General features: G+C 40.8%; 1 protein-coding gene across 1 annotated transcript; it reads right to left on the bottom strand.

Moving 5' to 3' along the window:
- Positions 1 to 3,024: 3,024 nt before the first annotated feature.
- LOC116862629 (oligoribonuclease, mitochondrial) lies at positions 3,025 to 12,880 on the bottom strand. Its single transcript, XM_032849983.1, has 7 exons — positions 12,675 to 12,880; positions 11,615 to 11,698; positions 8,689 to 8,766; positions 7,983 to 8,094; positions 6,529 to 6,637; positions 5,165 to 5,218; positions 3,025 to 3,486 (listed from the first exon to the last, which is right to left on the bottom strand). The coding sequence occupies exons 1-7, from the start codon at positions 12,819 to 12,821 to the stop codon at positions 3,357 to 3,359; spliced, it is 714 nt and encodes a 237-aa protein (XP_032705874.1). The 5' UTR covers positions 12,822 to 12,880; the 3' UTR covers positions 3,025 to 3,356.
- Between the last annotated feature and the right edge of the window lie 3,645 nt (positions 12,881 to 16,525).

The following is a 16,525-nucleotide window of genomic DNA, read 5'->3' as shown; positions in this document are numbered from 1 at the left end:
TCCTAAAATACCAGTGTCTCACAACCCAGGACACCAAGTTAAAGCTCGGGTCAGATGCACTCGACACAACAAGTCAGTTATGAAAGCAACGACTACATCGGCCTACAGGTTAGTGCCGTGAAGATTTATAATCCCTTCTTCTCAGCAGCCTTTAATTGAGATAGCAGACATACAGAAATTACATGCTCAATGTAATATTTTTATACATATGTACATATTGTGGGGAAAAAAACCCATCAAGCTAAATAAGTAACCATATGTAGTTACTCCGTTGCATATGTGTTGAGTAGATTTAAGACCTGTCCTCTGAGAACAGTTCAAGTACCCTTCTACTCAGTAGAAAAGACTCAAGAAGAATCTCTTCATTTCTGCAAGCACCGTGGCCACAGTATAATCGGGAGCAGCATAAAATTAAAAGGCTTTGGTCAAATAACCCAAACTCAATACTCAGTACAGATAGCGTGTAGCGAAGGACAGAGCATTAACAGCTTCTGCCTCATCAAAAGATACGGAACATAACAGCTTTCACTTTCATGAATCTGCTACAGACGGCTTATCCTAACAACCAATTTTCCACCGTCCCAGCTGCTTATTAATGTTTCGAGATGTAAATGCCTGAGTGTACCTAGGACTGTCACGCACTATCACAAGGCAATCAATATGTCAAAATGTATTTAATGACAGAACCGCACTTGAACATTACAACTAGCTATTCTTACCTTTAAGGCTTACACATACAAGAACACCACTTCTGCCAAAACAAACCGATCAATTTCCCTGTGAATTTGTCTGCTGCTTTATTAATAGAGAGATCTATTGTTTTATCAATGAAAAAACACAGGGGTCTCAGGCTCTATCCTTACCTGTTATGGCTAAGCTACTGAAAAAAAGGGGGTCTTTCTTGCCCACACACTCACTGTAACGGGAAGATGACAAAAAGCACTCGAGGAATGCTGACTGGGACTATCTTCACTGTACTAATCCGTTCACCTTATGAGTTTAATTCAGGGGAAATATGCCTGGGTAATCCTGAGCATAGAGCTTGCAGGATAATTACAGCTCAGCCAGGAGAACCACCAACTGAAAAGCCCTCGGGAGCGCTGGAACAGCAAGTTCTGCTAAACAAACATACTGATCATTCTTAAGGCTGTAGTTATATTTAAACCAATTTGCATGGCAGTTCATTTCACAGATATTACTTCATCGCTTCAGGAATCCCCTGTGAAATCTGTTACCAGAACTACCAATTTAAATTTCCCTTTTTTTTTTTTTTAAAAGCAGACTGATAAATAATGAACTGATCACCAAACCATCGTGCCTTCACAAGGACGTGCATCGGACCAGATTTGCTTATTTCACAGGTTGCCAATTATCTTGCTAAAAATTAACATGTGCTCCATCAGGGGATACTGCTCCCTTAGGAAGATATGGAATAGAGGATTAAATCAGTGAGCAGGTCGTTCATGTGACAGAAGACTTAACATGAACATGAGAAGCTAAAATTCTTAAGAAAACCAAACGGCGGGGCAGGACAATTAACCTGATGACCATGTGGGCCAGCTGTGGGGGAGAACTCCTGCACCACTAACAGCAGCATCCGCTTCCTTGGAACCTTTCTCAAGCCCAGTGTTCCCCTATCTATTCCTGCGTGAGAACTTGTAACATTCCTGAAAGCCGAGTAAAGACGAAGACTATTTTGCCAAATTTTAGTTGGAAGAACTAAGTCAAGTCAAGGTCACACTGGCAGTGAGACAATCCTCAGTAACACATGGTCCATCATAGGCCATTCAGTGAACGTGGATTTAAAATAATGCCCCAGCCACCAGAGCTGATCCACCAAGGCACCATTTCCCAGAGATCCTGGACAGAAGGAGTCCACTCTCACAGCACAAGGTGCTCACCGTGTACCAAACCCTGAGCTTCAGAACTGTATGGGAAGCATTTCATTCTAATGTCATTCTTCAAGTCAGGTACCATCATTCGCATCTTATAAATAAGAAACTTGAGGCTTAGAGAAGTGAACTTGGCAGAGCCACTCAGTAGGTCTCAGAGATCAAATCTGAACCCAGAGCTTGATTCAAGAGCCCTGTCCTCAACTGGGATACAGTCCTGTCTTCCAAACCACTGAAGCTGGCACATGAGCTAAACCTATTCCACTCCAGGCAGCAGAAAGAACAGTCAGAAAAGTCAGTAGACTAACTTTTTCTCAGCTTGCACCTAACTATACTTATAAATTTGAGCCCTGATGGACTCATCTGGAAAAAGTTCAAGTCTTTCTCCACTCACACGGTTGTTGCAAAGCTAAAAAAAACTTAGTACGTAAAATTATGCTAATTCTGATCCACAGGCTAGTGATTCCTGATCTGTAACTCTCATGCATTAGGATCACACCACTATGTCCACGTCCACATAATGGCCGTAACAGGCTGCAGAATGCAATTTCAGATCCAGTGGTTCTCTAGGATAGGCAGAAGCCACCTATGGGCCTTCCCAATCCTGATTTCTTGCCTTAAGAAGACATGTCAGAGTGAGTTGTGTTCTACAGACGAGGGATTCTAATACACCCTCTGGCTAAGGATTCACCTTAACACTGTGCTGTGAAGTACACAAATTAGGAGTTAAGATAGTCAGACTGAAAACCTTTCTTAGATACTTAGAGCATTACACCTGGGGCAGCCAATGTTTTATAAAACTAGCACAGTGACAGCGTTTAAGACATAGTATCTCTCCAATAAACCTTCTTACTTACAGAATCCCTCTCTGATGACGGACTTGAATTTCTTGCGTGCAGTGAGAAGTAGCCATTCCAGAGCTCTGCCAGTTCGATAACCACAACAATGAGCCCAAGTTTGCTTCAGTTATTCTATGCTTGACTTATAGAGCAGAAGAGAACAAGTTCACCAGCTGTTTAACATACGAAGAGTTAACCCATCCCTGTGTCATCATGAGAATTTAAACATCAACCGTACCGCTGAGAAAAAAGCCACCATTTCAAACTACTAAAGAATAGATGGTACAAAAACGTTTGCATTTCAATAGAACTAGCTTTATTATATTATTATTATTATTATTATTATTATTTTAAACAAAAGAAATGGTCTAAAAGCAAATGCAGATATGTACCGAGGGATGGACATGACCTGGTACTTACAGAGGAGCTGCTGTGTCATAAATGAAAACAGAATGTTAGGAGAAAAATGGTATTTCAGGTGCTGTCTGCTTGAATAATCTGGAGACGCAAGTTAACTGAAAGAAAGTGCCGTGCCAAGCAATCAGAGGGAACAAAAAACAAAACCAAACGCAACCACCAGCAGCTGCTTCCCAAGAACTATGTGCTGACAGCATGAGCACTGCCATCAACTCACAGTCTTCTCATTTTCCCCGTTTTCTATAATTTTCCTCTTCTTTTCATCTGTTTTCTTCTTGAAGATGTTATTTCGGTAAAACTGAAGTTCTTTGATGCTTTCGCTAATGTCATCGAGCGCCCTACAAGCAAACACATCACACTGAAGTGAAATGCCCACGGAGGAGGGAAGCCATTGACAATGTAACTTACGAGTAACAACAGATACTACTGTAAATGCTGCTGACACAGTCTAGAAGAGGAACGTTTCAATAAAGCAAATATAAGTGCTTTGTTAAAAAAAAGAAAAAGCTGTATTAAAATTTTTTTTTTCCTAAAATATACCAGATTATAAAGTCTCCTAGACTGTCCTATAAGATGGTGAAGTGTTCCATGGAAAAAAGAATTCTAGGGTCAAGTGAGTTCGGGAAAAACTAGGTCTAGCACTCCTTTTCTGAACTTCTGTACAAAGCATTTACTGTACTAACATGGGCTGTGAGTGTCCACAGGGAGGATCTACAACACGCACAGTGTGTCTAAAACTTAATCAACCACATGTGTGGGTGTGGAATAATCATGAACAGCTCTTAGAACAGAGTTTGGGGAACACTGTGCAAGATTTAATGACATCCCACAAAATACACTGACCTGCTCAAACGTGACTCGTGACTCAGTCATAATAAGCATCAATCATCAGCCAGTACCCGGCCAACACAGAGGCTCTGCCTCCACTCTGAGGGAGATGTGTGCTACCGTCAGCTGCAACACACTCTTCTCCAACACACCCTCTCATCTGTCGCAGTCTGAGAAATCAGGTAAGCTAGATTATGAGAACCGTGAGCAGGTCCATCAGTAAGCTCTGAATGAGAAGTCAAGGGCCTCTATCCTTATGTTCCGCAGCAGAAACATCCATGTGGTTGATCACGGGATGCGTTTTCAGAACTTGTAAGGCATGTTATAGAATGGTAAACACCAGAGATACACTGTGACCTTTCTAAAGATTGAAAAATGCCGAAATCCAAAAGCCATCAAACCCTAATTGTTTTAGATGAGGTATTCGAAACCTGCATTCCTGCACTGGGGTTCATGCAATATCCCCCCCTGCAAAGAAATACTAGCAGCCCGGGCTCTGTATAGCAGGGACTCAGTCTCTGTTTGCCTAGACTGTGCACGTAGACACTCAGCAAATGGACGCACTAAATGCTGTCTTTAGAAGCCAGCAGTAAATCCCCCATGAAGTCTTAGGTTCCTCCTGAAAGAGGACAAAATTAAAAAAAAAAACAAAAAAAAAAAAAAAAAAAAAAATTTTTTTTTTTTTTAAAGTAAAAGAGCCAGTACAGGACACTAGATAAACAAAATCTTCAAATTTCTTGGGTACCTGTGGCTAAGTCTGCAGACTTAATAGAAAGGACCTAAAACACTTAAAAGTGCCAAAGTTAGGCTAACTATGTTAACCCAACTGTCGACAAAGTGTTCTGATTTTAAGTGGCTACAAGTATTCATATCCTTACTGGGAAGAATATTAACTACTGCTCGTTACTAGAAAGATTACAGACTGTTTCAACACACCTACAAACTAAGCTATCTTTTAGTGTTAAAACTGGAGTGAAGACGTAAGATGCTACATATCTCAGAACGGACTATTAGAATCCTGACCAGAATTCCTAATAATCTTAGCAAAAGAAAGTTAACTTTATGCTAGCTGGCTTTTACTTTACCCCCAAGAAAAAAAGAGTGGAGGACAGACACTATGTTAAGCAGTCAGGAACTGGAGGGTTACGTGTGTGTCAGATTGCCAAGCACTTGGAAGGACCCACTTACCTGTGAGAAGCAGCCTTCTTTGGTGCAAATTCATATTCTTCTGGATACCAGCGTCTATACACAGCAAAAATGGAACTCTCAAAGGAAACTGTCTCAAATATACTGGATAATTACCTCCTTCAAGTCATTTATTAACACTGAAAAAGGCATTTTGGGTTGTGACTCTCCAGAAGCCTCCTTGCCTGGGACTGTGTCTTCACCCTAGCTCTTCTCGGTAGGCAAGCTCATGCTCATCTACGATTCCTAAATTCACTCCACTCCAGCCCTCTCCTACCTTGTCACGGATGGCCAACCACCTGCATCTCCGCCTACGAATCCATCAGACACTTCAAATGAGCATATATAAACCTACACTTATCCTCAAGACCTCCCTTCTCCCACGCACCCAATCTGCTTTTGCTCCTATTTCCCCCTTTATCTTTGAACAATACCATCATCTGCCTAACTGCCGAAACCAGGAACCGTAGAATTGCTTAGAGCTCTTCCTTTCCCTCACTCCCCCATTCGAACACGGCATACCATGCCAAGTGACATCTCAAGATGGGACATTCTCCACACCCTTCTCTGCCACCCAAACGCCATGTCCCCAGGTCATTCTTCAAAAGTGTCCCTTCTTATCGCCCTCTTTTCTGCCACCTTATGATCAGAATGACCTAATCGTATCATTGATTCTTCTACTTACACTTTTTTAAGGGAAACCGTCCCTCATGTTAACCATCTCAGCCCGCCATACAAGCCCTTCACAATTTGGTCTTACCTCCCACTTTTTCCAAGCCGCATGCCTGGCACTTTGGCACTGATGGACTATTTGTAATTCCCCTATCTCCCTGAGCCCTCATTTCTTCATACTTCTGCCCGTTCTCTGGAATCCTCCCGCCTCAGTTAAATGCCAGGAAAACATCCAACTCCTCTTCCAATCTCAACTTAAACTTCCTGTGGAGCTTTCCCCGACTTCTCATTCCTTACTCCAACATCTCGGGGCTCCTTCCCCCCGGTGCCCCCAACAGTCAGTATGCACATTTCCGTTACAGAAGTCATCACACAGTGTATGTGCAGCACAGATTCTAGGCTATTTCAAGGCTTTTCATTTGTTATGTTCCCAGAGCATAGGCCAATGCCTAGCACAGAATGGTGTTCAGTAAATTTTGTGAACTAATGAAATTTATACAGAAGATTTTCGACATTATTTCCCCCATTTCTCACCAGTCCAGAATCAACTAGGGACCTGTTCAAGTCAGAAAGGGAGGAAGTTACACACCCACTTGGCACCCTCAGTTCTAGCATTCTATTCAAATACTTTCTACAAATTCTCAATTAAAACATGCTAAATGAGGCAATTATTGGATCCTAAATATAGCCCTTACCTGCACAGTTCTTTAACAGTGCTCACATCAATTATTCTATAATGAAGATGTTTCATGAACTGGGGCATGTATTTGTCAAGAAACTTCTTATCTGCATGAACTGAATTTCCTAGAAAGACACGAAGCATACCGCATCTGTGTATTTCTAGCAATATACAACAGGATATCAAAATTATTAACCGGTACTGAAATGGAGAGGATTTTTTTTTTTTAATTTAAATAATTCCTAAAAGCATCTCGGAATTTCTAAATCAGGTTTGAGTGCATTTGATTAGGCTATAAGTACAGACTTCTGAGTATTTACTCAGTCTAGCTCATAATAAATTTATATATAGCCTCAATGGACAAAAGGATAAATCTACCATTCCACATACTTAAAATAATGCACAAATCCATTTGTTACTTTTTCAGATCATACCAGATGTGCACATTTTCTCCCAGTGTCATGAAAGCCACACTATTAACACTAAAAACTTAACTGAACCACATTAAGTAAATAAAAGTTTATTCACATTCCAATTTTAACAAACTGTATCCATATTCATGTTTCCATACAGTAATTTATATTAAAAACACTAAATTTTAAATAACTACTTTAAAATAGACAGCAGCCAAACTAGCTAGAAGGAAAATATACATACAACATATACTCTAGTACTTAATGTCAAAACTTTTAAAATCTAATTTAAGTGTAAGTTATTGTATCAATTTACATATACAAATGCAAATACACCTCCAGAGACCATTAACTTTTCTCTGACAATGGCTGTACTTTCAAAATCCTAGTAGAACTGGCCCAGTTTAAGTAGTCACTGTCACACAGGAAAAAAAAAGAAGGAAAAAAAAAAAAAAAACAGGTGGACATTTTAGATTGAGACTAAAGAGACAAAATAACCAAGTAAAATGGATGGGACTTGATTGAGTGCTGGTTCAAAAACAATTAGACATTTGGCACGTGGACTAGATGTCAAATGGTATTAGTGAATTATTTTTAATTACCTTAAATGTGATAATGATACTGTGGCTACATAAGAAAATGTCCTTATTGGGGAAATACACGATGAAGTACTTAGAAATGAGGTGTCAAAATGCCTACAATTTACTTTCAAACGTCCGACAAAAAAACAGACACATAAAACAAACATGGCGCAAAGTTAAACCATTACCAAATCCAACTTTCCTGTACATGTGAATTTTTTCCGTAATAAAAATATGAAGGAAAATTTCATTGAGTGAGTCTATGTACCCCAGATCCCATGTCAGGTTTCAGGGCAGTTTCCCAATACTGCTGTTATAAATTACACAAGGAAACTTGAACACAAAATTAAGATGTATAATCCAAGTCAGGGCAAGTGGAAGGCATGATGGTCTTAGTTGATCTTTCTGGAACTGCAGTCTCTCGAACCACTACAATGGAAGACTATCTACAAGGTATATGTAGGATTGGATTTTACCTGCAAGTGGACAGAGCCCCGGAGGAGTCTGCTGTCGTACAAAGGACAGAAATTCATACTCTGCCTGCTGCAATGTCATTGTACTCTCCTTCACTGCCTTGGTTAGACCAGACTGCAAGAGAGAATCCCCAGCCCCCACCAGAAACACATCAAGTCAGTTTTCAAAGGCATCCAGAAATGAAACTACACTGCTAAAATGGGCAAATATAACCATACATGGACCATTTATAAAGCTCGAGTTCAACTGAAACTGCCATCTTTGCACTGATTTTTTTTCTTAAAGAATCCAGGTCAAATAAGCTATGTTCCTGATTGTTAATAGCATTTCCACACAGTCAGAAAAAGATGGTGCTCAAAGTCCAAGCTCTGGGAAGAAACAACTATTAACAGGAGAGCAGCATTCCCCCTTTTCTGAAAGTTGAGGTCTAACCTTATCCAAAAGACTGATTTGAGCAATACTTGACAATCCGTAATGCGTTCGCGACAGACTGAATGCAGGAGAGGAAAAAAGAGAACATTCAGAAGATGATCTCGAGAGGTTCCAAAGATGACAGGTAAACAAGCAAGCAGTCTCCCAGGCTCGCCAAGCAATCTTCCTCTAACCCTTTTTAAAATCCCATCCAACAATGGTATAGGATTCAGATGTGGGAGCAACACGCTCGTTACTGATCCCCAAAGCAGCACTCCTGTTATCTGGTAATGTTACCTTCCCATGATGCTCCTTACACCAATCTGACATGCTGTCCAGTAACTCATCCGGCTGTTTTATAATCAGGTTAGGACCCTGTGGATGGGAAAAGCCATTAGTCATCCAGAATTGACAGGAATAACCGTGGTTTCTGAGTTAAAGTTTATGCTGCTGTCAGAATTCAATACACAGATAGCAGAAAAAGAGATGAGAGCCCTTTGTTATCTCTGTAAGTGGTCCTTATTCATTCTAGTGCTGTTTACAATGGCAAAGAGGAATGCATGTGCACACACGCACACACCTACCTCTGAACAGTGAAATGCCTATTAATAGAGAACATTGGTTGTCTGTAAGGGTCAGCAAACTATAGCCCCAGTCTTTGGCTTTTTTTTCCCCCCTATTACCAGCAAGCTAAGCACGATTTTTACATTTGTCAAGAGTTATAAAACTCACATGTGACGGGTATGTAGCACTCCAGGCCTAAAATATTTACTACTCAGTCTTTTTTTTACCAAGAGCTTGCCAACCTCTAATTATGAGTTCATTTTGGAAAGTGTCTATATTGCCAAGTGAAAAAAGCAAATTGTAGGACAGTATATATGTGCATGTGATCTTGTGTACATGTGTTTAAAAAAAAAACCACACACACACATTTATATATGCATGCAAAATACCAAGAAAATATACAAGCTTTGGGGAGTAGGATGCAGCAGCAGAACAGGGCAAAAAACAGCTTACTACACATACATCTTGGATAAAGTTATACAATTTAATTTTAACAATATTTTTATATCAAAAGGTTAAAAAGGTAACTGGTAACATTTGAGGAAAACAAGAAAAAGTAACACGTGGCTGTCAAATTCTCTGCTCCATTTAACAGAACACTAAGTGTCTCAGATGAGTCCCAGCTGTCACAGAAGCCTGACTTGTGGCATTAAAACAAGTCACCGTGGGCATAGTTTCTCCTGTACGATGGTGATAACAGACTGCTCCCTTCCCTCAATGGAATGTTTAACATAGGATAAAAGAAATTATAGATATCAAAGTTCTTTGAACTCTTGGAAGAAAAGTATTCTATGAATCCAAGGTATTATTGCTACTAAGTAATAAAAATAGTTCACAATCACTGAGAGGAATGGCTAGAATTTAACTACTGGACATCTAAAAACTAACAAGGAGCTTTAGCCAAATAAGAAAAATCAGTAAAGGCAATCTCTAGGACGCAAAAAATTTGTTCTGATTACATATTTTTTTAAAAAACCAAAAAACCTCATCCTGTTTAAAAAAAAACAAACACAATTTTAACAAACCATGATGGAAAAAGCAAACTATTTTTTTTTTAATTTCTTTTCAGTGTTCCAGAATTCATTGTGGAAAAAGCAAACTATTAATCTAAGGCCATCTAACTTATTTTAGGTCCCAGTTTGGCACACGAAGCTACCTACAGAAAAATGTTCAGGATAGGATGTTTGCTCTTCTACCAGAATAAAACATCTTCCTCAGACTCACATACAAGAATAAAACATATTTTCCACAGAAAGGACACTTAAGAGTGCCAACAGCCCCAAGCATATATTTTTTTTTTTAACATTCTTATCCTCAGCTGACTGGGTCTATTTACAAATGCCACACTCATCTGCAGCTGTGTGAATACAGACCCAAATTTCCTCCAGGGTACATATTAACTAAATGGTCCATTAAACTGTCAGTATTTCACATTATATCAACAGTCTAAAGGAAAAACTCTTCTTCAGCCAGGGGTAAGTAGGGCTCACAAAATAAAGACACTTCACTATTCATCCGCACTAAATTCCAAGTGACACGGAAAAAACAACCAAACCTAAAACGCAGAAGTTTATTTATATAATTAAAAAAAAAAAAAAAAAGAGCTAGTTGTTATGACGAGAAACACAAAGTCTCAGGACTCTCCTCCAGCTGACGTATCCAGCGATACTCCACAAAAGTCACAAATCATCTATAAATGCCTCCTCCCATCCCTTACCTACTAAGATAAGTAGAAGTCTTACTGTGCATTAATGAAATCTACCAATGGCAATAGCACATCACTCCTGCTCTCTGGGAACTGATTTTAATAGGACTACCTTTTCCACAAACATCCTTACCGTGTTCCTATTCTAGAATTTCTTATAGCCTCTGAAACTGCTGACAGTATGAGACCAGGGACCAATTCCAGACTAGGGCTTTCACCCTCTACCAATCAGATACCCTCACACACTTCTCAAATGCTTCATAAGTGGCCAAAAGGCAACAGGTATGTTGCTTTAATATTTCAGCTAAAAGCAGCATGTTAAAACCTTAATCATGCTCAATATATCAACAAGAGAGTATTCTGATTCTGCATCAACAGAATTCTAAAATCTTAAAACAGATCTAGACAAGCACATACCCTAGTTGAGAAAACAGAAATTGGACATAGAGAGAGTAGAGTTAAAAGTAAGGTGGTGATAGATTAACTTTGGCCTGAGTCACTAATCCTGAAGAGACAATAGCTGGTTCTCTTATTCGCTAGAAGTACTTCACTCAAACCAGCTGGGTTAAATTTCTGACTTCCCCAGTAACAAGCCAGGTGGCCTTAGGCAAATTACCCAGTATGTCTGTGCCAAAATGTCCTCCTCTATGTGTGCAACTACTTACCTCATAGTTGTTGTAAGGACTAAAAGTAGATACACGTAAAGCACTTAGAACTGTGCGAGGCACACAGTAAGGGCTCCGTAAACAAGGGCACGTATGCTTCTGTAATTTTTGGCATGGGTAACTGAAAAATAACTAGACTGTGAGACAGACTACTTTGGTTCCAGAACCAACCCTACCATGACCTAGCATATTCCTTTGGAACTTAACCTAGATGGACCCCAGTTTGAAAAATGACTTTGATTTCTAATACGCTCTAAAGAGTATGGCTGTATTACGTGGCATCACCTACTTCAGCCAAAATGTTGAGATCAGAGTCAGTTATCAGACAGGCCATCTCAATAATCTGGTCCTTCTCAATGTCCAATCCTGTCATCTGCAATCAAAAATAAATAGGTAACACACAAAATCATCTTTCTGGTCTATTTTACCCAATTTTTATTTGACAGTAATTCCCTCAAGCATATTCCATTCATGTCCCATAGCCTGGGTAAAAGAGACAATAATGCTTCTCTGGCAAGCCCCCAAGACACTGAACATGAGTAACTTATTCAGTGAATATTTGCCAGGGGCCTGCTGTATGTCAGGCACCCTAGTTCTACTGTAGGATAGATGCAAAGTCAGCAAAATTGAGTGCTGACAGCATTCAATTTGGTAAGATACGACCCACATCACTACGTCTCTGCAGTTTACAAAGTTTTCATATTAATTACACCTCTTGATCTTCCTTACAACCTAACGTATAAAGCACTGTTCTTACCCCCATTTCATATATAAGAAAACTGAGGCCCAACCGAGGGGGCAGTCTTCAGCGTAAGTATGGAAAACCTAAACGGATCAGAACCGGGTTCTAGTCCCATCTCGGAACCTAACAGCATGACCTTCAGTGAGTTCAGTCCTCTCTCGGGGCCTCAGTTTTCTCGTTTGTGGAATGAGAGGTAAGGCTGAGTCATGTCCGGAGTCCGGGCCAGCTAACAACCTAGGGTCCTGTAAGACTGCGGAAGGAGAGTCTGGAGTCTAGCACAGTCGCTGTCCCAACACCCCCGCCCCCCCTCAAGCGAGCCTAAACCCAGAAGGACCAAAGCGTTAGGGAGGGTCACGCTTGGGCAGAGGGGGTTGGGGAGCCATATGGATGACTCTTCCCTTTGGAAAAGAAACCCCACAGCCCAGCACAGTCCCCAACACCTACAGGACTCCAGCCGGCCGACCTGCCCGCGCAGCCTACAGCCCGTCGGCGCTCACCTGCCACACCTGAAACCCAGAGACCCGCCGCTGTCCGCGGACAGGCTCAGCTACTCCGTCTACGCGCGGAACCTCACTCGTCTCCCCTCACCCTCGCCGACCGCACTCACCTCCAGGTCCACCCAAACCATCCGCTGAGCCATGCTCTCCCCTGCCGCCATGGCTGCGCCACCTTCGCGGACACCCCGCGACCTGAACTGCCCTCGACTCCCACCCACACCTCGCAACAGCCTGGAGCCCAGGGAGCCGCCTAGCATCACCCGGCACGAGCCGCCACGGCCCCAGCCTCTCAGCCGGCGCTGGCGCAGGCGCGATGGTCGCTAAACGTCGCAAATCCGCGGGGAGGCGCAGGAGTGAAAACCACAAGTCCCAGCAACCAGTGCGCCAGCTGGCCCTGAACAATCCGGCTTAGCTGCCGAATGGGATGATGGGAGTTGGAGTCTCGCTGCGTGTTCCGACCGATTTCCCCACCCCCGCCACGTGTTTTCGGATGTTACTGGACGCGCATGTTTTTCAGAACTAAGTTTATTCGTCTCACAAGAGTTATTTCCTGAGTTTGGATTAGTTGCAAACCGCCTAGTTGAGAAAGAAGTCTCTTACTTTGGCCAAAAAAGACCTGGTTATTTATTCATAATTTTTTTCGAAATATATCTTTCTTCTGTTTGCCCCCCCCCTTTTTTTTTTTTTACTTACCTGCCCCTCCACTCCCCACCAGGCATGTATTTTTCTCTTTGACGTAAGGCAGCAGTGCGGTGTGCTTCTTTCGCGGCCAGAAGGCCGGTTTGGCTATCGTGAAATCCTTCAGAAATCCTTGAGATCTCGTGTGAGACATCGCTTAGCACGCACTAGGTGTTCAAAAAGACTTTGTTCGCTGGCGAACAGTTGCTCTTTATTATGGAGGGAGGTGGTTCGTTTCAGCTCAGCTGTGGGGTGTCAACGGTAACGACTTCCTGCTTAACCCTTACGAGTCCTCAAAGTTTAAATCTTGTCCTTTTATAACGAGTCTATGCCGCAAATTAAAATGAATTAAAAACAGCTCTACCTGCTCTGTAATCTGCTTTGGTTTTGATCGAAGTATGGGTAATCTCCGACGTAGCTATAGTTCCATCATTTCCAGGAGTAGGGACAGCCGTCAACAGAACCTGTCGACCCGGTACTGTCAAATTGCATCAATCTCTTTAAATCTTGGCTATTCAGTAGCAAAGTCGTGTGCAGAGTGCAACTTTGTCACAAACATTGGCCTCAGCCTGGAATTATACCTTCTATATATTTTTTCTGAAAGCCCTATTGCCACTAATTACAGAGCTTGTGGTCCATTACGTAGTAATTCGTACCTGGTGAGCTGGTTTTGTGAGAGAGAAACTTGTTGCCTAATCAGAGCTGTAAGGACAGCGTAGTATACCGGATGTCAACTTTAACTCCTTTGGTGTACCCAACCCACCACCTGCCGGGGCACACAGAAACTCTTTGAAGGGTCATGAAATTGTGTGCACAGATTGCATACTTACAAAGACTTTTATTGTGCACAATGTGTATATATTATAACTGCATTGCCTGATGAGTCACATTGTTTTGCTATAGCTTTTGATTCATTGTAGCCTACTTTATGAGAAGTAGTCTACATTTCTTCCTTTTTGTCTCTCTTAGTTTTTAACTTGGTTCATACGAAGTAGTATCAGCTGAAATACAGAACCTTTTATCAATTGAGCTTTTTAACACCTTTTGTTTTCAAAGTTACTACTGAAACACTGTTCAGTTTTATTAGAAATTACATATTAGAAAATGCTATTTACATTTAAGAACTTATATCTTGAAAACTTATGACTTTAATTTTAAAATACTGTGTAAACATTATGTGTGGACATTTTTGCAACTTTGGTTTTCGAATTAACTACTTTATAATGATACAGACACATTTTAGGTGAATGGTGCTATAATGTAAGGAGACTTCACAGTTGTTGGTTTTTGGTTGTAATATTGTTACATTGGTGATCTTAAAGTTTAATGTCCCAAAGCAGAGCAATGTATGCACCACATTCAGAAATCCCAACCATGTAAATGCGGACAGACACAAGAACATGGAACGTTAGAATCTGCAAGCAGCCTCATGCAATGGTGGGCTCAATCATTTCTTTGTCTTTTCCACACCACTCTCTTGAGAGACTTTGCTTTTTTCAATTAGGATTCGGATTATAAAAACTGCTTTTGTTAATTAACAACAAGGTTAAAGCGCTAAGAAATCTTGTTCTCTAATATCATAGACTGATAAACTTTGCTGTTTGAAGTCATTTTAGTGAGAATAGAACACCTCCTCTTAAAGAATCTGAGCCTTGTGAGTCACTGACACAGAAAAGCTGCCTCAATTGTCAACCCAGGGGCAGAGATTCAGATAAAAGGTTTTCAGACACAGCATTCCACATTTATCTTGACTTTTTTGTTTCTAAATAAACAGGGCTCTGAGTCAGCTTCTCAACACTGTGGGTAGTCAGACTATGATGTTTTTAACAGAATCAATGACAATGTTTCTAACAGAACATGGCCAAGGCCACACACTCCCCTAATTGAGAGATCACTAGTTATTTTTTACACGTTTTTAAAATTTTATCTTAATTGTGGTAAAATATGATCTTATTGTCTTAATTGTGATAAATTTTCCTATCTTAACCATTTTTTAAAAGATTTTATTTATTTGACAGAGAGAAACAGCTAAAGAGGGAACACAAGTGGGGGAGTGGGAGAGGGAGAAACAAACTTCCCACTGAGCAGGAAGCCTGATGTGGGGTTCCATCCCAGGAGCCTGGGATCATGACTTGAGCTGAAGGCTGATGCTTAACTACTGAGCCACCCAGGCACGCCCCCCCTCAACCCACTTTAGCCATTTTTAAGCGGACAGTTCAGTGGCATGAAGTACATTCACACTGCTGTGCACCCATCACTGCCACCCATCTCCAGAATTTTCTCATCTTCCCGAACTGAAACTACATGTCCATTTAACACGAACTTCCCATTCCCACCCACTCAACCCACTCACCCAGCCCTTGGCAAACACCAACTGTCTGTCTCTCTGAATTTGACTACACTAAGTATCTCATACAAGTGGAATCATACAATATTTGTCCTTTTGTGCCTGGCTTATTTCACTTAGCACAATGCCCTCAGATTTCATCCATGTTGTAACATGCACCAGAATTATCTTCCTTTTAAAGGCTGACTAATATTTCATTATATATACAAGGCACATGGTATCTTATTTATCCAGTCATCAGTGGATGAACATTTGGGTTGCTTCCACCCTTTGACTGTTGTGCACTGACATGGTTTTTAATAATAATAATAATTATTATATATATATTTTTTTAATTGAGCTTTCTTACTAGAACTTCCCCAGACCTGCTTTGCTCTCTCACTTCCTAAGCAAAGATTACTATGATAATCAATCCAGAGGTGATCCCTACTCTCCCTGGTTCCTCTTTAGAACCATTCCAAATGCTACCTTCTAAAATGCCCTTTCCTACTACTCCCTCTTAGGAGAGGCCCTGGTTCCTCCTGTTAATCGTGACAGCAAGTTCATAAAACTAACACTGTTAAAATTGTGGTCTAGTGAACTTAACCTGATATGCTTTATCTCCATCCTATTAAATGACTTTAATTTCCAAACACATTTATTTTTATACTTTCATAGGAGTCAAACAGAGCCATATAATAATGGTAGTAGTACTAGTCAATAGTCACTAAAGTAATGAAACTATTTCTGTCCTAGAGTTCATAAAACATTTTTAAATAGGCAGTAGGTACCTCATGAATACTTACCAGTTGATGATAATCTCTCTTCCTTTCAACTGCTTTGTGGAACTTAGTCTTGAGAAATGTTGACGTCAGGTTTACTGCTGATAAGTACTGATAACTGCTATTTACTTCCATCTAGTGGTCTGGGGAATAAAGGATGATAAATCTTTTGCCT

This window comes from Lontra canadensis, unplaced genomic scaffold, assembly GCF_010015895.1.
Source record: "Lontra canadensis isolate GAN:19392208 unplaced genomic scaffold, GSC_riverotter_1.0 scaffold281, whole genome shotgun sequence".
In the NCBI taxonomy this organism is placed as follows: Eukaryota; Metazoa; Chordata; class Mammalia; order Carnivora; family Mustelidae; genus Lontra; species Lontra canadensis.
The sequence above is the reverse complement of the archived record's forward strand: the minus strand, read 5'-3'. Positions and strand labels throughout refer to the sequence as shown.

Excerpts from the sequence above, each read along its gene's own strand:
- LOC116862629 (XM_032849983.1), bottom strand. The coding sequence starts at position 12,821 with ATGCTAGGCGGCTCCCTGGGCTCCAGGCTGTTGCGAGGTGTGGGTGGG. Across the intron at positions 6,638-7,982 it reads GGGGCTCTGTCCACTTGCAG|GAAATTCAGTTCATGCAGAT; the intron begins GTAAAATCCAAT and ends GTGTCTTTCTAG. Across the intron at positions 5,219-6,528 it reads ACTGTTAAAGAACTGTGCAG|ACGCTGGTATCCAGAAGAAT; the intron begins GTAAGGGCTATA and ends TGCTGTGTATAG.